This window comes from Populus nigra, chromosome 10, assembly GCF_951802175.1.
Source record: "Populus nigra chromosome 10, ddPopNigr1.1, whole genome shotgun sequence".
In the NCBI taxonomy this organism is placed as follows: domain Eukaryota; kingdom Viridiplantae; phylum Streptophyta; class Magnoliopsida; order Malpighiales; family Salicaceae; genus Populus; species Populus nigra.
Genome location: NC_084861.1, coordinates 2,704,838 through 2,728,787, shown reverse-complemented (window position 1 = coordinate 2,728,787; position 23,950 = coordinate 2,704,838). Strand labels below are relative to the sequence as shown.

The 23,950-nt window shown below is 37.5% G+C and overlaps 1 protein-coding gene across 2 annotated transcripts; it reads left to right on the top strand.

Annotated features, from left to right (window-relative positions):
- The first annotated feature begins 3,335 nt into the window (after positions 1 to 3,335).
- LOC133705143 (chromatin structure-remodeling complex protein SYD-like) lies at positions 3,336 to 23,749 on the top strand. Of its 2 annotated transcripts, none has more exons than XM_062130255.1 (35): positions 3,336 to 3,488; positions 3,893 to 4,026; positions 4,110 to 4,171; positions 5,014 to 5,129; positions 5,245 to 5,913; positions 6,224 to 6,504; positions 6,856 to 7,022; positions 7,144 to 7,208; positions 7,567 to 8,166; positions 8,390 to 8,667; positions 8,799 to 8,896; positions 9,062 to 9,247; positions 9,417 to 9,597; positions 9,671 to 9,865; positions 9,977 to 10,020; positions 10,474 to 10,530; positions 10,701 to 10,797; positions 11,051 to 11,223; positions 11,313 to 11,526; positions 11,716 to 11,841; positions 11,948 to 12,037; positions 12,194 to 12,310; positions 12,420 to 12,500; positions 12,729 to 12,836; positions 13,287 to 13,456; positions 14,089 to 14,167; positions 14,258 to 14,332; positions 15,439 to 15,536; positions 15,632 to 15,739; positions 16,565 to 16,622; positions 16,698 to 16,928; positions 17,039 to 18,416; positions 18,517 to 19,106; positions 19,342 to 20,607; positions 21,324 to 23,749. In XM_062130255.1, the coding sequence occupies exons 2-35, from the start codon at positions 3,913 to 3,915 to the stop codon at positions 23,457 to 23,459; spliced, it is 10,308 nt and encodes a 3,435-aa protein (XP_061986239.1). In that variant the 5' UTR covers positions 3,336 to 3,488; positions 3,893 to 3,912; the 3' UTR covers positions 23,460 to 23,749. The 2 variants fall into 2 exon arrangements, with proteins under 2 accessions (XP_061986239.1, XP_061986238.1); XM_062130254.1 differs by having other exon boundaries at positions 18,508 to 19,106.
- Positions 23,750 to 23,950: the final 201 nt, after the last annotated feature.

The window sequence follows — 23,950 nt, the reverse complement described above, 5'->3', positions numbered from 1 at the left end:
AAAGTACTAAAAAACAAAATAAAAATAATAGCTATCTTAATATGGAAGATAATGCTGACATGTCAGTCCATTTTCAACTACTTCCCAATACGCCATTGTCCAAGTAATTGCAAAATAACTTGTTCCAGCCAGCATGTAGTAAAATATTCATACTCGACTTGTCTGGGTATTTTTAATATAAAGAATAGTTTTTCATAGCTAGATTATGAAGATTGCTCGGCTTTAACAAGGATGTTTTAATTATTTCATCGTACTTCTAAAATAAAATAAAAAAACCAGCTAACCCTCAAATAATCAAATGTGACTTTGGACAATAACCATCATGTCCTTGATAGCCAATTCAAGGTTTTTTTTTTTTTTTGGAGGAGAGATCCAACATTATGCTGTCAAGTGAGTCCGCGTACACTGTATTTTTCCAAGCTCTATTGGTTGTTGTTGATAGTCCTTGTTTAATTGGCTGGACTGGCAATTCTAAAGACTTATCAGCAGTGTCGTTTCCTTTATCCAAAATTGATGCTTCCTACTTTATCGATTCCCTTGCTAAAACTGTGTTTCTTTTCTAAAAAATAGTTTCTTAAAAATTATTTTGTAAATTTTTTTGTATTTATTTTCTATTAAAAAAGTTGATTATTAAAAAATATTTTTCAATCAAATAAAAATTTAATTTGCGCATCTCCAACATGGCTCCCTTCAGCTTTTGATTTTTAAATGAACCTTAAGTGTCTCTGGAGAGGGGGAGCACGTTCAAGGCTGGATGGAACAAGTGGTTTGAAACGCGGTTTAATTCGTGTTTTTAGAAATTTTATAATTTTTATTTTTTTAAAATTAATATTTTTTTAATATTTTATAATTATTTTGATATGTTATATCAAAAATAATTTTTTAAAAATTAAAAAAATATTATTTTAATATATTTATAAATAAAAAATATTTTTAAAAATACTTTCAACAACGGATTGCCTTCTGCTTTTCCAATAATGATAGAAATAGTAGTCGTACAATTTTTCCATGAGCTGTTAAGATAAAAAGTGGAAAGACCCCCCCCCCTCCCCCGCCCTGCCTCCTTTCTGTACACAGTTCTTTCTATTCAGTTTTGTGATTTACATGTTGATGATGATTTGAATTTTTTATATATATATTTTATTGTATAAAAAATTTATATTTTACAGTATAAATTATTATGAGTTTGTTTTGTGAAAAATAATTGGCTGAAGAAAACATTTTCCTGTAGATTTGTTTTTTAAAAAAATAAATTGTTTTCTTACAGGTAAAGAAAACTATTCTCATATGTTAATAATATAGTTTTGAAATTTGACCTAATCCGACGAGTCGATCTAGAACTCAATTGATCCAGGACTGGAACTGAATCGAGTTTAAGAAAAACTAGGGGAAGTCATAACCCGAGATGATCTGGCAAAACTCGATTGTAAACCATTGACTATTTTTTGTTTTTTACCAAAATGATGTCTTTTTGATTTAGGCCCTGTTTGTTTGCTGAAAAGTATTTTTCTTTTGGAAAGTGAATTCGAAGAAAGTGAATTATTTTCTAATGTTTGGTGGTGTAATAGAAAATAAGTTGAAAAACACTTTCTAGTATTTGATTATGTCATGGAAAATGAGCTGGAAAATAACTTATTAATGTTTTATTTTTCTAAAGTTTATTAAAATAATGAGAAACAAATCTTACAAATTAAAAAGTTGAATGAGAATGAAATTGAAAAAAATATAATTTCATAAATTATCTCAAATAAAATAAATAATAATCAAAATAATAGAAATCAAATCTAAAAAAATAAAAATAAAAATGAAAGATGAAGAAATGAAAATAATAATAATAATTAACATTTTATAAATTATTTCAAATAAAATAAGTAACAATCAACAGAATGAGGACCAAATTTGATATATAAAAAATTTCAATGAAAAAATAATAAGGAAAAAGCAAATAATAATTATAAAAACGATGATCAAAGTTAATATAAAAATTAAATTTTAAGAGCTGAAATTGAAAAATAAATATTCAAAACAATATATATAACAAACAATCAAAAGTTTGAAAACCAAATTTGATATAATTAGCAAATAATATGATATTTTTAAATTTTTTACAAATTTCAGAAAGTGTTTTCGTCTAAATTTTCTAGAAAAACACTTTCCTGAAAATCAAAACAAATTTTTCTTTGACTGAAAAGTGTTTTCCGTTGACCAACTTTTATAATAACAAATAAACATAGGAAAGTTTGGAAAGTAATTTCCAGGAAACAATCACAACCTTATATAAAAAAATAGAGTTGATTTGAGTGATCCAGATCTTGGGTCGGGTCGGCTACTAGACCGAGTTTCAAAACTATGGTTATCAGGGGAGAGAAGTGTTGTCAATAGTAAAAATATGGGTGGTAATAATACTTGTGACGGTATTTGTAGTAATAGTATTATTAACAAAAATGATAGTGGTGATGAATATTATAATATTATGATAATGATGATTACAATAATAATATAAAATAATAATTATTTCAATAACAAGATGATGGACGATGTTTTTAAACTCGACTCGGGTCACGAGTTTTGATTGGATCAACTCTATTTTTTTTATAAATCAAAATAATATCGTTTTGGTAAAAAATAAAAAATAATCAACATGTTAGAATTAAGTTTTTAATTGGGTTTTACCATGTCAACTTGCCGAGTCAACTGAATTTTTAACTATTTTTATTGTTTTTTAAACCCGGGCTAGTCATAGTTCCAGATTAGATGAGTACTAAATGAATCCGTTTGGCTGGATTTTAAAACTGTAATAATGCTAATAAAAATTTTCAAGAGAGTTATGGTGATAAAATACTCAAGACAATTTGTTCTATCTATGGTTTTTATTATTTGTTCTTGTCTTCTTGGAAAATAAATAGAGAAGTAATCCTGTCGGATATTTTTTTTTATAAAATAATAAAAATAATCACCACTCGCAATTTCTAAAAATCATTATGTTTGACTTGAAAACAAATTGACAATCTGTTGTCAATTTTTAATATTTACAATTTTTTTCAAACAACAAAAAATCAAAACGATACCAAATGATGCTGAGTTTTTCAAAGCAAAGCAATAGAATATATATATATATATATATATATATATATATATATATATATATATATATAAACTTTAGAACTGTGTTTTCTAAAAGGAAATAATAAAAAAAATAATTTTATGGAATGCGAGAAGGAAGTGTATATACATATATATATTTACAATATAAAGAAAAACTAGGAATTTGGCGCACCTAAAAAAAACCGCACGTGCCAGACAAATGACTCTCGCGCGGTGGGCTCTCGGGGCTGAGGGCTCGGTTACTAATTGCAGAAGGAACTCCCCCATTGCCTATTGAGGGTTTTATTTACTTCAACATTTGAGAGAAAGCACCAACCTCTCTATGTGGATCACTCTCTGCTGTTATCATTCCCTGCAATTCCCTACTCGTATTCGACTTTCTGGTAATCTTATCCTTTTCCCTGCCCCTCATCGTCTCTTTTATTCCTCTTTGTCGCGAAAAAAGCTTTTCACAAAATTGAATTCTCCAGCAAAATCGTCGCTCATAAAGCTGAATTTGAATCTTATCACTAGTTCTCTTCACAAGAAAATTCAATTAGTAGTTTTTTTGAGATGTTAATTATGTTTTCGTGTTTGTGTGCGTGAAGCAGGGTTAATTTTTTTAGTATTATTTTTAATTTTAATAGATTTTGGGAGTCTTTCGATCTTCATATAAATTCAAATTTTCGTACTTCCCTATTGTTCTCGAATTTGATAAATTAGTTTATAATTGTATGTAAATTTGTTTTGTCGAAAAAGCCCAGTGTAATTGTTTAATTAATATTAATTCTTGATTTTTTCTAACTAGATTTTTGAAGCTGAAATGAGATGACGTCTTCACAATCTTCACAAAATGTGGAGTTCGAAGCGGCGAAGTTTCTTCACAAACTCATTCAAGATTCTAAAGATGAGCCGGCAAAACTGGCTACAAAACTCTACGTGGTGTGTGTCTTATAATTTTTTTTTACTATGTTTGAACTTTGGGTGGTAATTATGTTTGTACTTATTATATTTGCGTGTTTCAGATATTGCAACACATGAAATCAAGCGGGAAGGAACATTCAATGCCGTATCAAGTAATATCAAGGTGAAATATTTTGGCTGCGTATGTTTTTTATTGTTGTTTTTAAAGATGCCATGTTTCTACTGCTTAGTCACTGTAGAAGATTCTGGGATTGGTGAACATTTATTATTGTTATGTCTAGGCTGATTTATTAAATTACGCTAGTTGAGGTGATAATTAATCGTAACTGAGTTTACGAGAAGACAGGGATTTTGTATACTTTCTCTTTAGTGGGATTGTAACCCGATTCGTTTTAAAATCTTGATTCAGGAAGTGATGACCATATGCTGACTTCTAATATGTCATCTGGTTACTAAGATTGCAGTGGTACGACTATGGTAGAAAAGTTAAAGATATATATTGAGATTTTACAGCTTGTTAAGTCCCAAGTTTCTTGTTTCAGAATGAACTTTAGTTTGAACCCTGCATTCTCAACGCAAGTGTGCTCCAATGTTGAAACATTAAACTTAAATAGAATAATGTTAGCAGCCGGGGGCTCTTTCCTTTATGGATATGTTGTTAGTAGATAATCTGTACTCAAGTACCATAGCAGTAAGTTGGTTGCGCAATTCACCATTGGATTTCAAGACTATTCTGAGCGGCTTCTTTTCAGACTCTCTCTGGTGCACCTGTTTTTATCTCTCTATCCATGTTTTTTTTTGGTCATCTGGTATACCACCAGTTCTGTCTGATCTGTCATTGTCACAGTTATGGTAAAAGTTTCAACTCTTTAATATTCCACCATTTCTGTGTGTTCTGTCATAATCACAGTTGTGGCTAAAATTGCAACCCCTTAGCTGAGATTCTTCTTTTCTCAACTTGTTCTCGTGGACTGGTTTCTCTGACACATTTTTCCTTAAACTAAGGGCCATGGAGACTGTCATCAATCAACATGGTCTTGATATTGAAGCTTTGAGGTCATCACGCCTTCCATTGACCAGTGGAACTCAAATGGGGGATTCTTCGACTGCACAATATGGAGGTAACATGATTTTGTTCAAATTGCTTCAGTCCTGTCTGGTGAATCTTTTTATTATAGTTATTGTGTTTGGGTGTAGCATCTTGAATTAATCATTAAGAAATATACCCTCGTGCAGGATCTTCACAGGCAGTTGGAGTTGGGAAAGACTCTAAAGCAGGATCGGCTGAAAATGAGATATCCAAAATCGACACCTTTCCTTCCAGCAGGCCTCCTGTTGGCCCAAGCACTGCAGGCCATGATTACTACCAAGGATCTGGAACTCAAAGGAGCAGTCAGTCATTTGATCATGAAAGCCCTTCTAGTTTGGACACCAGGTCTGCCAATTCACAATCCCAAGAAAGAGGAGTGAATCAAAAGGATGGTAAAAAGGCTGCTGCTAAGAGGAAGAGGGTTGATTCATCTCTGCACTCAGAAATGCATGGCGACAACCCCCAGCAACTTAATCCACGCAATGCCATAGTCAATCCAAGGAGGGGGAAAATGAACAAGGTTGACTCTCCAGGGGGTTATCCAGTTAGAGGTGGTGAAAATACAAGCTTTAACAAGGTTCCCAATAGTGGCCAGCTGGAAGTTTCGTCTTCTTTTGTGTCCGCAGGACAACAGCAAGGGGGCTCTCTTCCATCTGCACATGAAAGTCTCACTTCTAGGGGGATGTGGAATCAAAATAAAGCTGGGTTACCCCTTGAAAGATCCCATGTTCCGAGGTTCTCTTCTAATGCTGTTTCTGGCAATACAACGGCAGAAATTCAATTGCAGCAGTCAGCAATTTCATCTCTTGGATCAAGTAAGGATTAAAGTAAACTATCTAATTAAAGGAACATGGTTGGATAGAAAACATATTTTTGGTCTTTTTTAGTGGGAAAAGCAGGATTTGTACCAACCTTAACTAGGTCTGAAATTGGTGAGGAAAAACTTAAAATTGAATCGCTTAGGTTTTTTTATTTTTATGGAATGATGTCTTCTGTTCTGCAAGGAACTCAATGGAATGATTAACTTTTGTTGGGGGTTCAAGCATTTCTCATGAAATACACTAAACATTTTATTTAAGTAATTCTCGGTTAGTGATATGGTACTTGGTATTACTGATGTTTTAGGTGCTTTTAGCAAGGTTCATGGAGGGATGCCTGTCACTTCGAATCCAACAGGGCCCATGGGGGAGCTAGGATTTGCAGGTCCAGTTCAATACAGTAGTTCTGAAAATCAGAAACATGGATTGACAAAGGGAGCTGTAGCTAGTTCTGCTGAGAAAACATCAGAAGGCCACTTTTTTGCTGCTAACCGAGTGGATGACTTTCCAACGTCACTTTCAACTGGAAAGATTTTAGAAAATGGAGGCAGTTCGAACATGTTTGCAGATGCAAGTAAAATTGTCCAGGTATTTATGTTCCCCCCCCCCCCTCATAATACCATCATGGCTATCCATCTCTAGACAAAATGAAAGTTTGTTGAATAATAGTCTTCGGATAGTCTGTTTTGGCTTTCATTTGTTTGTGCTGTACAGTCCATGCTATGACAGATTGGCAGGTGTTAATTCATTTTCTCTCCTGCAGTGGTGTATAGCATTTAATGTTTGCTCTAATAATTTTAGAATTATGAAATATAATGTCTCATCATGCATCATTTATGATCATGATTCACAATATTCTGTTCTGAGCATGAAACTCTGTTATCTGATTTGTTATGTATTGGCCCTCCTCTTCGTTTTGATGTTCTCTCTCATCACCAGGGTGGCAGGCAAACTAGTAATTCAGAACTGACAATGATTAGATCAACATCCCCTAGAGATGTGGGAAAATCTCCTGTTTTCCAGGGTTCTGCCTTGTCTGGCATGCCTTTCAATGAACAGCAGCTGAGACAACTCAGAGCTCAGTGCCTTGTCTTTTTAGCATTCAGGTGGATAGCACTGCTCCTTGAGCCTTTTCTTGTCCTTCTAGTTGTGGATACATGCTGACAACTCTTTCTTTTGCTCTACTGGATTTAATTGTTTTTTTTCCTCCTGGTTTCTCTGTCACAGAAATGATTTGATGCCAAAGAAACTTCATCTGGACATAGCACTTGGAAATGCCATTTCTAAAGATGGTAAGAACTCATGATTAAAGGTTATCATGGACGGTACTACTTGGCCATGCTAGTAGTCCTGGCTAAATTTGCTAGGTTTTGGACAAGGAATCTTGCTTGTTAATCCAAGTTTGTGGCTGGCTTTGACTCACAAAAGGCTGGCTTAACTTGTGTTTAAGATTGTTCTTGGGCTTTATAAGTAAGCGTGGGTGGGGCAAGGCTTTGGCCAAGGCATCATGCCTCCATGACAGCCTGACCTGGACCAGGGTCTCATGATCAGTTCCACTTGATCTATTTGCTATATATTTTCAATTGTTGTTGCATTTATTATTTTCTTGTTTTTGTTATTCAGCAATTGTGTTCACTTGGTGATAATCAGGTGGCACTTTGGATGGTCCTCGGAAAGAGCTGATTGATTATAAAGGAAAGGCACAATCTTCTAATGAGTCGACCAGCATTCCTGAGGTTTTAATGTCATGTGGAAGGCTGAATAATGCAAAGGAATCTGATAAAGTGCTTCCAGGTTCTGGGGCAAGATTCTTGGATGGAAACTATGTCCCCAAAGAAGCTGATACACTGAAAATGGTGGAGGACCCGCCTTCTGACCCCTTGATTCTTGCAGATGAAAGGAAATATCTACTCTCCACAAGAAAACCGGATGCTGAAATGCAAAGCCAAGAAGCAGTGGAATCACAGGGATTTTTCCCTTCTGCAATGCAGCAGCCTGATTCATCAAGGGGTGGTTTACTCTTGAGTAACCCTGTGGACGGCATGGAGAACACCTGTCTGCAAGTTGGAAAAACTGACCATGCTTCTTCAACATCATTTGTAAATAAGCAGGCAAACCTTGAGGCAGTTAGCTGGACTGGCATTGGCAATCAATCCCTTCCATTTCGCTCTGTTCAGCTTGGGTTGGTTCCAGACAGAAAAGATAATGCTTCTAGTCAGTTTCACAGTCTTGGCAACAGTATTGCTTCAGGTAACAAGTCTGGTCATAACAATTCCTATTGCATTTCACTAAATGAGTGTTGGGATCCTAGATCAGGTGTTGACAATGATCATCCCACAGTGGCTCTAATGAGGAATGCAGATGGTGTGATGAAAAACTTGCCTTAGCAAGGGATTTGACTTTCTAGAATGAACAATATCCTGTGAACTGCTTTTGTGATTCTCATGCCATTTCTGTTAATTTTTGTGTGCAGATGATTCAAGGTTATCCGAATTTCAAACAAGATACGCTCCAGATGGGTACAAGGTTGTTCCAGTTGATGTTTCATTAAGAAATGGCATCTCTTTTACAACAGAACAAGATGATGAAGATAAGTCAGCTTCTACTGATTCACTACCTTCTCCAAAGTACACCATGTCAGAGAAATGGATTATGGATCATCAGAGGAAGAAACTTTTAACTGAGCAAAATTGGGTTCTAAAACAGCAGAGAACAAAACAAAGTATCTCTACTTGTTTTTACAAGTTAAAGGTTTGTTTGAAGATTTCTCCTTAGTTGCTTGGTGCTTTGCCATCTTATTGTCATTGCCAATTCTCCCTCTTGCTCCTTTGGGTTGGTTTTCACTCACATGCTTTGTTCCCCCTCCTATATTTACCACACAGGAAACTGTTAGCTTTTCCAAAGACATATCTGCAAAAACCAAAAGTGTAATAGAATTGAAAAAGCTTCAGCTATTGGAGCTTCAACGCCGTCTAAGAAGGTGATTATTTTCCCTAATTTTGCTATATGTTTTTAGCTTGTGTATGTTTTATCTTGATTTGTCATCAGACCATGATGTTTATCACATGTCTAGCTGATTTAGTTGCTTTGTTTTGTTTAAGTTATTGTTTTCTTTGACACCTTGTTTTTGTGTAAATTTGGGCAGTGATTTTCTCAATGATTTTTTTAAGCCTATCACAAATGACATGGATCGATTGAAATCATGCAAGAAACATAAGCATGGTAGGAGGATCAGACAACTTGAAAGGTATGAGCAGAAAATGAAGGAAGAACGACAAAAGAGGATACGTGAAAGGCAGAAGGAGTTCTTTGATGAGATAGAAGTTCACAAGTATGTTTTTCTTGGGGTTGATTTACTTCACTTACCCCCGCTTGCCTCTGCTTTTAATTTTTTAGCTCTTTTTTTTTTTTAAAGTGCTTTGTGTTGGATGTCTTCTTCTGTCCAATGGCTTGCATCAATTAAAATATCCTTCTTTTTTGCACTGTTTACCTAAATATAGGGAAAGACTGGATGATGTGTTTAAGATTAAGAGAGAACGCTGGAAAGGTTTCAATAAATATGTCAAAGAGTTCCATAAAAGGAAGGAGCGCATTCATCGGGAGAAGATTGACAGAATCCAGCGTGAGAAGATTAATTTATTGAAAATCAATGATGTTGAGGGGTATCTGCGAATGGTGCAGGTTAGATTTTGCTTACTAGATTTTCTGATGTGGGGCTGGTATCCTATGCTCACTCCTTTTGCTCATTGCACAGGATGCAAAATCAGACCGTGTTAAGCAACTACTGAAAGAGACGGAGAAGTATCTTCAAAAGCTGGGATCCAAGCTACAGGAAGCAAAGTCTATGGCAAGCAGATTTGAGAATGATATGGACGAGTCACGAACTGCTACTGTTGTTGAGAAGAATGAAACAGCTGCTGAGAATGAAGATGAAAGTGACCAGGCCAAGGCAGGCTGCTTGGCTTTCTCTGGTTTTTTTTGTTTTTTTTGGGCCCATTCTATGTTATATTTTGCTTGCTTATTTTTTCTCTCATTTCATGTTTGTTGATCTGCTTTGCAGCATTACATGGAAAGCAATGAGAAGTACTATTTGATGGCTCATAGGTAGGAATACCTGTTGTTATCTTTTCATTATATTTTTTTGTTGATATTATTTGCTGCTTAAGATCGGAGTTTTATATCTGATTGATTTTTGACAGTAGTTTCCCTTTTCACCTTCCTTTTATTTCGGTGCTTCTTTGTATGCATTACGCATTAAGGTTCACTGTCTTTTTCTGCACTTGCTTAAACAATTTATCTTTTATGAAAAGAGAGTGTATTAAGTTTACCATTTGATATCATGTCTGTTGGGAGCTTCAGAGCCTTTTCCTATTTCTTGTTTCTATTTTGCTTACCTTCAAATGTTATTATGTTCTCCTCTACTGTTGGAGCTACAAGGTTTTCTTTTGACATTGAATTTCTTGCTAGCTACTCTCCTGTCTCTTTTTTTAATTCAAATTTTATGTTATTTTAAAGTTTTTTTTTTTATTTTTTTATTTTGGACATTGTTTTGTGCAGTGTAAAAGAAAGCATTGCAGAACAGCCAACTTGTCTCCAGGGCGGAAAATTAAGGGAGTGAGTAGAACCTATGTTTCTCAAATACTGCATGTATCATTCGGTGTCGTGATAAGGATATTATAGAATGTTAATTGATCAGACGCTAATGATCCTTTTGGAAGACACATATTAAGCTTTCCGCGGTCATTCTCCAGCTTTAAATTTCTCAAGTTGTGGTTTTGATTCAGGTACCAAATGAATGGACTAAGGTGGTTGGTTTCATTATACAACAATCATTTGAATGGCATTCTTGCTGATGAAATGGGTCTTGGGAAAACTGTTCAGGTACAAGTGCTCATTGAATCGTTGTAGTTAATATATCCTTTTCCTTCTGTCTAATGCTGTACAAACAAACACATCATCCAAAGATTTTCATACAAAGTAATGTGGCAGATACCTTTTCATGTTTGATCAATTTCTATGGCCCTCATGTAATCTGTTATGACTTGCCTTGTCAGTTTGTATTAAGTTTTCTTTGTTGTCATACTGTTTCCTTGTTGTATATTCCAGTAATCTAGCAATTCTTTTCTTTTGGTAGGTTATTTCTCTAATATGCTACCTGATGGAAACAAAAAATGATAGAGGGCCTTTCTTGGTCGTTGTACCTTCTTCAGTTTTACCTGGCTGGGAGACTGAAATCAATTTCTGGGCACCTGGAATCCTTAGAATTGTCTATTCCGGGCCTCCAGAGGAGAGGCGCAGGCTATTTAAGTAATAATAAACGGATACATGAGACTCTATTTTTCATAGTCCCTATTGTTGAATTGTAAGTGTAAGTGCAACCATTATTTTGTTTTCAGGGAAAAGATTGTGCATCAGAAATTCAATGTCCTTTTGACGACATATGAATATCTGATGAACAAGCATGATAGACCGAAACTGAGCAAGATACATTGGCACTATATAATAATTGATGAAGGCCATCGCATAAAGAATGCTTCTTGCAAATTGAATGCTGAATTGAAGCATTATCAGAGCTCCCACAGGTTGTTGTTAACTGGAACACCACTACAGGTAACAAATTTTCCTCCTTTGTTCTGTTCTGTTCTTTCTTGGATTGATTGTTTATATTCTTTCAGCACATTGGTTTAAAATATATAAAGGGTCTTCCCTTGTTACAGAATCATTCCTTGTACATTTGTCCTTTGACATTTTTCTGAAGATTTGATTTCTAATTCGATTTTATTGTTTTCTCTTGTGCAGAACAATCTTGAGGAATTGTGGGCGCTGCTCAACTTTTTGCTACCTAACATATTTAATTCATCAGAAGACTTTTCTCAGTGGTTCAACAAACCGTTTGAGAGTAATGGTGATAATTCAGCCGATGAAGTAAGCATTTTGACTTGTTCTATTCTATTTTTGAGGAGTTTCACTTTATTGTGAGCTTTTTTTCTGCTGATATTACGTAACCATCACTTGCTGTGTGCATGTGCAGGCCTTACTTTCCGAGGAAGAAAATTTGTTGATTATAAACCGTCTTCACCAAGTTCTTCGACCATTTGTACTTCGGAGACTGAAACACAAGGTCCTTAAAATTATTGTATATTATGTATACTGAAAAATCTGAAAGTATGCATACCAAATATCACAAGGGATTTTTTTTTTGTGTGGTCAGACATGAGAATTTGGTTTTGGGATTTATTCTCATATTTTTGCTTGCATTCTCAAATTCATTTGTTAGGTTGAGAATCAGCTGCCTGAAAAGATTGAGAGACTTGTTAGGTGTGAGGCTTCTGCATATCAGAAGCTTCTAATGAAAAGGGTGGAAGAGAATCTTGGCTCAATTGGAAATCCAAAGGTCTCCTACAATACATTTTGTTTCCTCACTTTTAATGGTTTTACTTCATAAACAGTAGGCGCTAAAAAGTAACACCATTATTTAACAGTGGAAGACTTATCTTATGCAGGCTCGATCAGTGCACAACTCAGTCATGGAGCTTCGTAACATATGCAATCACCCATATCTGAGCCAGCTTCATGCAGATGAGGCATGCTCTTCTCTTGTTTGTCTTGGCTCATTTGAATCTTGAAACTCTCAAGGAAGAAAGAAAAGAAATTCTGTTATGATGATTTCTTTTCATCTTTTTGAAAATACTTCCCTTGCCTTTTTATTATTCCTTTTGGGAGCTGAACCTGGGTTAAATATCTTATGTCTCCATTTTGATACCGGTTTGCTTTTTCTCTCATAAACCTCAATATGGAATTGCCTTTTGTAGGTTGATACTTTGATACCTAAGCATTTTTTGCCACCAATTATTAGACTTTGTGGAAAGCTTGAGATGCTAGACCGATTGCTACCCAAACTGAAAGCAACAGACCATCGGGTATGGATATCCTTGTATTAATCCTGCCACTTAATGTTTGCTTGAAGTTCGTTTTGTTTCTTGAGTAAATTGTACTAGTTCCTGGCAGGATTGTTACCATTTTGCTGTAATTATTTAGAGCTGGATTTGCATAAAGTATGATACTCAAGGAGGCTTTGTTGTTATTTAGCATGTTATGTTATTCAGGTGGATTGCTTTTTATCTTCGTTTTTGTTTGGGGTGGGGGTTGGTTTGATTGTTGAGATTTTTCTCTAAAAATATTCAGGCGCTTCTAGATTTTCTCCTGTTACCTCTTCTTAATTTTGTTAAAATGCATGCTAAACATCTCAATCTTGTTTTCTTCATAAAAGAAAGTACATTTGATTTGTGTACTTCTATTACCATGCACTTTAGTTTTGAATCTGGTAATATTCCAGTATTGAGTATTTGCCATTTGCTGGGTCCATACAGGTTCTTTTCTTTTCCACAATGACTAGGCTGCTTGATGTCATGGAGGAGTATCTTACCTGGAAACAGTATCGATACCTTCGCTTGGATGGTCATACTTCTGGAGGTGACCGTGGTTCACTCATTGACAGTTTTAACCAACAAGATTCTCCATATTTTATTTTCTTGCTGAGGTGATCATTTTGTCATATGTACTTGATATTTAGATCTTTCTTTCTAACCAACCAGATTTTCCCTAGTTTATGCTTTTGTCCTGGTGATTCATTATCATGTATGCTTGGTGTTTTAGATTCTCTTTTTGGTGTTTACCAGGGTGTGGTAGTAAGGTAGTTATGTTAGGGTTAGAACATTGGAAGAGATTGAGATAGGAGAGGGAATTTTTATTTTTATTTTTGATGTTAAAAGTATACTGGGCATTGTTTGTCAAGCAATATATCTATTGGGGAGGCTGGTAATTGGAGATTAGCATATTGCAGGTGGGAGGGAATTTTGGTTTCTAGATGTTTAATAATTTGCTTTCTGTACCTTTTCTCGCCTCTTCTTAAAATAGAGAGTACACATGGAGATGGGATATTGGAGGGGGGAATCCATGTATATTTTGACCGTATGGTGCTCCAACAAGACATAATAAGTTGAATGTGTACAGCTTATTGTTTCACTTTTATTACTGTGATTGCGTGTTAATAGTAAATGACATTAAATCTCAAAAAGCTTTGATGTGCCCGGCATATTGAATACAAGTGTATTTTTGTGCTTATGTTTTATTAATTTCCACAAGCCTGACATTTTAAATATGTGGACTTAGCATTCGGGCTGGTGGTGTTGGAGTGAACCTTCAAGCTGCTGATACTGTGATCATATTTGACACTGATTGGAATCCTCAGGTCATAAATGAAGTTACGATGCCATGATTTGTTCTTTATCTGGGTTACTGATTCTAAAGCTGGTCTAGTTTTTATGTTGTACTTTATCAGGTTGATCTCCAAGCACAAGCAAGGGCTCATAGGATTGGCCAGAAGAGGGAGGTGCTGGTTCTTCGATTTGAAACAGTAATTTCTCCCGTTTCCCTTGTTGTCTATCCAAACTATTGCATATAGATGCAATGATTTTGGAAATATGAATATTTGAGATTTTTATGATAACTTATTCCGGTTTCCAATGCATTATGTTAAACTTGGGAGGCTGGGTGCATGGCCCCATGAGACTTGAAAATGATTGGTATCAGCATAGTTTCCTTCACAATGGCAGCTGAGGGTTTGAACTGATCTCATAAATGCCATCTCTTTCTTTTTTTTGTTGGATGGCTTTGAATGTCAGATATTACTTTTTCCTGTCCCTAGGAAAACCTAAAGAACACAAAAAAGAAACATTGTGCTGATAAACTACTTAATTAATGAATCTCCTCTTCCTTCACTATTTCTGTTTGCTATGTGATTTCAAGGAAGATTCTCCCACCTGCAACCTTTGGCCTTGTTGGCAATTAGTTTAGCTTGCTCAGGGAGGCAGGTCTTGCTTTATTTTTCTTATAGAATATATTTGGTGGTACCCTTCGTTTTCCTCCTTTCTATTTTTGTTTTGTTTTGAAGTTTGGGATGCTACCATTACTCCAGAGCAGTGTCTGAAGGCATAGGCTCTGGAGCAGAATGAGCATCTGTATATGGAGTTTTGCATCTCTTACAAAAGTTTTTGTAGTGCTTTCTATTATGTCATGTTGGCATCTAAATTTCTTATTATCACAATCCCTGATTTGGGCTCCCAGACAATCATAGGTTGTAAATATTGGTGAATATGCAGTGTTCTCATCTTTCTTTTTTGGGTTTTCTAAAGAGGAAAAACAGGGATAATTTCTGAATGATTTTTCATTAATTGGAAAACTAAGCTCAATAGGTTTAGAGGGATATGAAATAGTGATTCCTAGCGTAGTTTATCATTTAAGTGTAATTAATTCAGCTGTGATTTGAAAGTTAAGAGATCCGAAGCAAAAGGATTGAGGGGCAAATAAAATAGAGAATGCTAGGATAGTCTTCATGTATTTGCTCCTAATTTCTGCTGATGTGAACCGTGGATTTTAAAGTTTCCAAAGGCTGTGAATGGTGATGTATGTTTCTTTATTTGTATTTTTTAACTTATTCCCAACCATTTCAATTGCCATAAGGTCCAAACTGTTGAAGAACAAGTCAGAGCTTCAGCTGAGCATAAACTGGGAGTTGCTAATCAGAGTATTACTGCTGGTTTCTTTGACAACAATACAAGGTTATTGAATATTTGTTTAAGTGCTTGCTCCTTAAAATTATTCTAAAGGGTTTTTAACTAATGCTCTGGAGAAAGTTTCTGTCTAATTTTTACAGTGCAGAAGATAGAAGGGAATACTTGGAGTCCCTCCTGCGAGAATGCAAGAAAGAGGAGGCTGCCCCTGTATTAGATGATGATGCTCTAAATGATCTCTTAGCTCGCAGGTAAATCTTTTTCGAAGTTTGCTGTATTTATCAGTCAGCAGTCCATTTTGCTGTGACAGGTAACCCACATAATATAAAGTATGGTTTACAAGATGCTGCACGTTTGTATTTTTTTAATTTATATAGAACTTTGTTCGCATGGTTGAAAACTATGATTCAGTTGGCGTGGCAGGAAATCTTTCACAAATGATATACAGGCTTTAATGAAAACAAACTATTTCTGAACTTATCTATTGAATAAATTAATATTTTTTAATAAGAAGTAAATGTTCTATGATAGACTCAAATTTGTTTTCTTTTGACTGTATCTCGTTGTCGCTGATCAAATGGAGAGACCTCTGACATTAGTTCCTTTTGCTTCTTCATGTTGCTTTGCTTCTGGGGCTTCTGAATTGGTTTTTGTAGCTGATCCCCAGTGGGATTGTATAGGCTTTTCATTTTTTATCATCACCAAATAAAATGTATCCTCTGGTTTCCTAATCAGTACATTATATTGGCTAAAAAGAAAGTTGAATCATTGTAAAGTGAGGATAAGGATAATCCACTGTCTTAAAAAGTGTGGGTGCTCTCATGCAGGTAAGTGCAGCTTTCTGAATAACATTCCAACTTAAATAAGAGGAGGAATTTTGCCTTAGTGATTATTCCTGACCATTCTACTTTCTTTAAAGGCCGTGTTTAATCACCAGTCACTATCTTAGTGGTGCTTATTTTGGAAGGCTAATAATTTATTTTGGAAATGAAATTTGAATTTACATCCCTGCTGATGTACCTTTCTGTTGAATTATATTGTGAGATTTTCATATTTGCTAAAACTTATGTTTGCAGTGAATCAGAGATTGATGTATTTGAATCAGTTGACAAACAAAGGCAGGCAAAAGAGATGGTATGGCTAAATATGCCTGCACTTGTGGCTTAACTGCTCTGGTTCATCGACTAACTAAAACTTCTAATTGTGCAGGCAACATGGAAGAATTTGTTATTGGGACAAGGGATGGATGCTTTGGAACATCAACCTCCTTTGCCTTCACGCCTTGTAACAGATGATGACCTGAAAGTATTCTATAAAGCAATGAATTTGTATGATGTGCCTAAGGCTGGGGTAGAATCCAATGCAGGAGTGAAGCGGAAGGGGCAGTCTCTTGGGGGCCCTGATACTCAGCAGTATGGAAGGGGAAAGCGAGCTAGAGAGGTTTGCTGCTTATATCTGACTCTTGTAATCAGAGCATGTGCCATCTAATGTGTTAGTATATTATGCCTTCTCTATCCATTTCTCTTGATTTTGGTCTTTCACTCTGTTAGGTACGCTCTTATGAAGAGCAATGGACAGAAGAGGAATTTGAGAAGATGTGTGAGGCTGAATCTCCCGATTCTCCCATGAGGAAAGAAGAAACAGGAGAGAGGAACTTGCTGAAAGATGCTAGCGGATCTTTATTGGCTATTGGTAGCTCAGAACCTCAAGCTCCACCACAACTGCCCCTGCCACCACCATCTGTGGAGCCTCTCCCTCCACCGCCATCTGTGGAGCCGCTCCCTCCGCCGCCGCCATCTGTGGAGCCTCTCCCTCCGCCGCCGCCATCTGTGGAGCCTCTCCCTCCGCCGCCATCTGTGGATCCTCTCCCTCCGCCGCCATCTGTGGAGCCTCTCTCGCTGCAGCAGAGCAAAGAGGTAACGCCATCAAAACGGGGGCGTGGAAGGCCAAGAAGAGTAACTTTAGATAAAGGTCCAGCTGCAATGGCACTCTCAGTACCTCTTGGAACTGGCAAAGTCGATACGGAGTTACAGAAAGGAATGGAGTCTTGCTCCTCAAAAACCTCTGCTCCTGAATCTTCACCTGTTCCTAATTTAGGAAGTAATAGTAGAGCCACACCTCATCCAGGTTCAGGGATTTCGCCCAGTACTCAACCAATTACTCCAGTTTCTGTTACACTTGGCTCACAAACTACACCTGCTTCCCTTTCCATGCCATTGCAATCAAGAGGTCGAGGTCGGAAGGTTCAAGGTGGAGTTCAAACACCCCGGCGCAGAGGAAAGAATCAGGTGGCAATTTCATCCGCTCCTGCAAGTTCAGCTGTTCCTGATCCAAATATAAATGATCAATCAGTGAATGTATCTGTCAATCCATCAATTATTGCCATGGGTGGAACTGTTTCTAGTGCTCCCATGTCACAGCATCCTAGTAATTTACCTGGTTCTGCTGCTGCAGAGGGTACTAATGCAACCACTCATCATTCTGGGCCTGGGACTGCTTTCAATTCTGAACCAAAACCTCCCAACCCTTCCATCTCCCCTATCATTCAATCCATTGCTCCTAGTCCTTCAGTTCCTATGCAAGTTAAAGGGCAAAACCAGAAGACTCAAAGTGGCACTGGAACACCTCGACGCAGAGGAAGGAAAGAGGTGCCAGTATCACCTTCTGTTCCAGATGTTTCAGATGGTCAGCTTTCAAAATCCAATCCAACACTTTCACAGGATAAATCTGGGGAATCATCAGGAAGCAAAGCTATTTTCACGACGAGTAACCAACAAAATGATGCTCTGGAAAGGGATGTTAACCAGGAGCAACTGTCCAGAGAAGCTGGCCAGGACCAAAAAGCAACTGAGCATTCAGATGATGCAGCCCAGCATAGGCAACCTGCCAGCTCTCCGGCAACACATGATGATATTACCAGATCTATGGGTAAGACATCTCAAAATCTAAATGGAATTGAAACTGATGCAATGTAGAATAGTTGATAATATCTTGCATACTGAAATTGAGGTACTCAAAGCTTGTGCAGGCTCTTCTGGACAAATACGTGGTGCTGATATGCAAGATGTAGTTTCTGTGACAAAGGAGGTTTCAGCAGAAAATAGCTCTTTGAAAGCTAAAGTAGGTGAAGTTTCCAGGAATGAAGGTGGAGCTATCCTGTCTACACCTCTGCAAAGTAACCTCTTTCTAGAGGTGGTCCATAATCAAAGCTCAGAGGATAAACCTTCCCCGGTGGTTTGTCCCCCAACAGAGTCATTACTGGGTTCTGCCACTGTAGAAAGTGTTGGCAAAACTGTGCATCAGCTTACTCCAAAGATTGCTTCTTGCTCTCAGGAAATTTCATCTTATCCTTCTGTTACTCCAATCTTTCAATCTAATACCCCTGAAGCAATGCAAGTTAAAAGGCAAGGTCGTAAAGCTTCTACCAGAGTGGAAACACCAAGGCGAAGAGGAAAGAAACAGGGTTCAGTTTCACTTGCTGTGGATGCTTCAGTTGATCAGGATCCCATTATAAATGCTCAAACGCAAAATAAGTCTAAAGATTCATTAGGGGGGATGGCCATGTCCTTTAGGAGCGGGCAAGGGAATGATTTCAAGGAGTTGAAGAACGTGGTTCAGGTATTTTGTAACTTGGTGATTTGGTACAATACGATATAATTAGTTGCTATTGTAGTAATACAATTGGATATAATTATTTGCTATATGAATGCCAAACCTCTTATTTTTGTTGTAGTCTTATTATATCCACTCTTTAACACCAAACCAGCGCTTATATTTTTTTTACTTGCTGTTATCATATTCAACAACTTTGTTTTGTTTTGTTTTTTGCTTTGCTTTTCCTTTTTACTTTTAGGAAGCATGTGTTCCCAGTGGTTTAGTTGTTCAAGATCCAAAAAGGAAAGAAGCTAGTGGGATTCCAGCTTTTGGCCAAATTCAGACCTCTGATGTAACTGATGTTGCTCGTGTGATGAAGGAGATATTTTCCGAGACTTGCTCTTCGAAAACTAAAAGTGGTGACTATTCTGGAGTTGAAGTTAGAAGTGCCCCTGTATCAAGTAAGATGTCTGTGGAGGTGGCAAAAGACCGAAGCTCGGATTGTAAAGCACTTTCAGCTGTGTCAGTTTTAGAAGCAGAAGCTCCAGTTATGAGGAGTTCAATTGTTGATTCTAAACAGTCTGGGTCTGGAGATGGTGTCAAAATGGAAGGGTATAATGCTTCAGAAGCAGAAGCTCCAGTTATGAGGAGTTCAATTGATGATTCTAAACAGTCTGGGTCTGGAAATGGTGTCAAAATGGAAGGGTATAATGCTTCAGAAGCAGAAGCTCCAGTTATGAGGAGTTCAATTGATGATTCTAAACAGTCTGGGTCTGGAGATGGTGTAAAAATGGAAGGGTATAATGCTTCAGAAGCAGAAGCTCCAGTTATGAGGAGTTCAAATGATGATTCTAAACAGTCTGGGTCTGGAGATGGTGTCAAAATGGAAGGGGATAATGCTTCTGATTTGGCTAAGGCTCATATTTCAGAAATTGATGTCTCTACGATGGAAAGCAATACCAGCCATGGCCCCATTGAAAAAATGACAGGCACAATACAGGCTTCAACCCAAAACCCAATCACAGGGAGTTATATGAAGGTCAATCATTCAGTTTTTGATGCTTGTGAAATGGACAATATTCCTTCTCTGGGATCTGCTCATGAAGGTCTTCTTGGTGATGGTGGCGATCCTCCCATGGTCACCCAATCTGTTTCAGATGTAACGGAACATCCTGGGAGTGACTCTGGAAACAGAACAGAGGCTTCAAAAGCATCTCCTAGGTCTTCTCCAGATGTTGTTAGGCTCGGCAACACTACACTTTCTGTGAAACCTGATGGTATTGATTATCATTCCAAAGGGACAGTTACTCTTATTGCAGATCATTCAGATGCAAGAAATATCCATAGTGTAGCTGATGGTGTATCTATAAGCAGTAATAAGCCTTCTCCAAAAGAGTCCTTAGAATCATCTCTTGAAACCAGAAACGTTGAAGCTCAAACTCAAACTCAATCGGGGATTGACAAAACCAAGGTCAAGTGTGAGGAGGTCTGCAACATGCAAATTGACCCCCCTGTATCATCAGAGGTGTGTTTTTTATTCTGTTTTTCTTATCTTGGTTTTTTCTTTTAGACAGAGACTTCATCTGCTATCTTTCTTATTATAGGATAAGTTTATTTTTTAAGGTCAATTTGTCTTCCATGTAGTTTGGGGATGTTCACTAGACTTGACAACATTGCATGGGACCCCTGAACATTTGGGGTTTTCTTTGTTCTCTCCTCAGGTGTTGGATTTTTCCAACACCATTGAGTTTTCTCTTTGTTTTCTTCTTAGGTGCTGGTTACCACATGGAGGTTTCACTTTGATTTTGTTTTTTTTAAAAAAAGATATTTGGTTGTTGAAAAAACTATGCAGAAAAAGCTATATTTGCCAAAACATTTGTCTGCTTAAGAGTTAGAGTTTTGTATCATTTAGTTTATTTTTATACTCTTTGTTCTACTTTCTTAACTTAAAATTGTGTAGCACTTAACATCAAGTGAGAATCTCACCATTCTTTTATTGAATTAGATATCTGATTGCCTTGACCTTTTCTGCTGACTAGTTACCCATTATCTGTGCCACGTGTAGTTTCCTTGTCTGTACGATGGTTTGTGACTAACTGGACTTGCAGATTTTTTAAGGGGCAGTTTGGTATTATATTCGTGTTTGTGTTGGATTGAAGTGTAGGGATAGTTTTAGCCTTTTCCGTGAATTTACTGTTAGTCAATTGATTCAGTTGATGACTATTAAAATGCTATTACCAGGCCTCTTCACTTAAGTATCTATCTTCTTCCAATGAGCAAGAGCTAAACAGTTCTGCAGCTGGAGCCAGTCATGGAAAGGATGTTTCTCAGTGTGGAGGGGTTATGCCTCAAGATATTTCAGAAAATTCTCTTCCAGTGAGAGAAGAAGAAAATGCTGATGGCTCGCCACACAAAACTGAAGCAGGTAATGAAGCAGAAGCCTCTCAGGTTGGTGCGGTTGTGCTAAAAGATTTTTCAGAAAATACCGATGGCTCATGTGAGAATGGTCTCGTTGGAAGCTCAGCAGTAATGGAGGAGCCACACAAAACTGAAGCAGGTAATGAAGCAGAAGCCTCTCAGGATGGTGCGGTTGTGCTAAAAGATTTTTCAGAAAATACCAATGGCTCATGTGAGAATGGTCTCGTTGGAAGCTCAGCAGTAATGGAGGAGCCACACAAAACTGAAGCAGGTAATGAAGCAGAAGCCTCTCAGGTTGGTGCGGTTGTGCTAAAAGATTTTTCAGAAAATACCGATGGCTCATGTGAGAATGGTCTCGTTGGAAGCTCAGCAGTAATGGAGGAGCCACACAAAACTGAAGCAGGTAATGAAGCCTCTCAGGTTGGTGTGGTTGTGCCAAAAGATTTTTCAGAAAACATGGTTCTACCCTCATCTCCACTGGTAGGAGAGGAAGAGAAGGACAATAGATCATTTGATCAAGGTTTAGCTGGCAGCTCAATAGAACCAGAAATGTCATCTGTGGCCCAACTGACCAGTGAAAAGGATGTATCCAATGCTGATGTCATTGTTTCAGAAATTACACCGGAACACACAGTTCTACCCCAATCTTCCTTGGAAGCAGAAGAAAACTTCAAAGGCAGTTTGGAGAATGATTTAGCTTGCCATCCAGTGGTGCCAGGGGAAGAAAAAGGATCTGACGCTGAAATTGATGATCAGATGGGCATACCGAAGGTGTCTGAAAGTGCACCAGAAATTTTGGATCCCCAACCATCTTCTCTGGTACTAGAGGAAGAAGAGCAGGTTAAGGGCTCATCCGAGAATGGTGCACCTTGTCACTCAGTAATACTACAAAAATCAGGAGGGTTAGAAGCTGAAGCAGGTGAGCAACTAGATGCATCTCATGCTGATACTTTAGTACCAGAAAATGCATCAGAGAACATGGTTTCACCAAGATCATCCTTAGGTTCAGAGGCACCAATGGTTGAGGGCTCGTTGGAGAAGGATACATTTGGCTCCTCAGTAGTACTAGAGGCATCTAAAGGCTCCGCAACTAACGAGGATCAAGCAATTCCGTCCCAGGTAGATGGAATTATGCCTGAAATTAATGTGGGCCTGCCCTCATCTTTTATAGGGATGCAGGAATCTGAGATTAAGAGCTCATCTGAGAACCACCAAGTTGACAGCTCAGTAGCTGAGAAATTGAAAACATCCGTGATTGAAGAGGGAAGTCAAGGGATATTATCTGAGGTGGGTGGAATTGTGCCTGAAACTTCTTTGGTGAATAGTGTTGTGCCATCGTCCTCCGAAACAGCTGTAGAAAATGTTAATTGCTTGTCTGAGAAAAGCTCTCATAGCATCTTGCTTGCTCTAGAGGAACCAAAACAGTTTGAAACTGAAAATAGCAACCAAATTGTTGTATGTGAGCCTATGACTGGGCCTGAAGATTCTTTGGATAACATGTGTCAGCCTTCATGTTCTCTCTCAATGGATGCGGACAAGGTTGAGGGCTATTCTGAGAAGAGTCCTTGTGGCATTGCAGTACAAGTGAAGGAATCAAAAGGGGCTGAAATAGAAAATGTTGAATCCCATGTTGCTAGCATGGTATATGAAAGTCAAGTTGTTGGTACCGAGTCTGAACATACCCAGGTTGGTAGCATTGGACCAGAAGATACATTTGGAAACACAGACAAATCCTCTTCTTCCTTGGGGATGCAGGAAGATACAATTGGGGGCTCATCTAAGAATATTCCAGGGGAATCAAATAGGTCGGAAGCTGAAACAGATGTTCAAACTCAGTGTGGTGAGATGGCTACAACGAACATGTCAGAAAACTCAGCGCAGCCTTTATCTCCCCTCGTGGAGGAAAAGGCAGATGTCTTATCAGGGAAAGATCCAAAAGTATCTGATGTTGGTGAGTAAGCCTGTCACTGGGTTGAACTGTGCCATGAAAGCACAGTGGGAAGATTTGAGGGCTAATTTGGCAAGGACCCAGCTGGGAGGTCAGTGGCACTGGAGGAACCACAAGGATCTGTAGCTTTCCAGGTATTTATGAACCAATATTGTTTTGTTGTACAGCTATACCGTAATATCCTGATATTAGCCTATATTTAAGCTTCCTGTATGAGGGCTGACAGTCTGAACTGACACACCCGAGATAATCAAGTATTGTATTGCCCTGTACAAGTAATCTGATTTATGGTTGTCTCTAACCTCACCAGTTAAGAAACACAACTATCCAATTAGCCTGTGATCTGACGCCTAGATGATGCTTGTTTGAAATTGGTTTTGGTAGTAGAGGCACTGAAAACGTAGGAGTAGTGACCTCCTCCTGCTTATAGCTATGGTCTACTTTCCCCGTGCGCGAAGTTTCAAACTCGTGCTCTTCTGACCAGTTTGGACCTGTGTTTTAA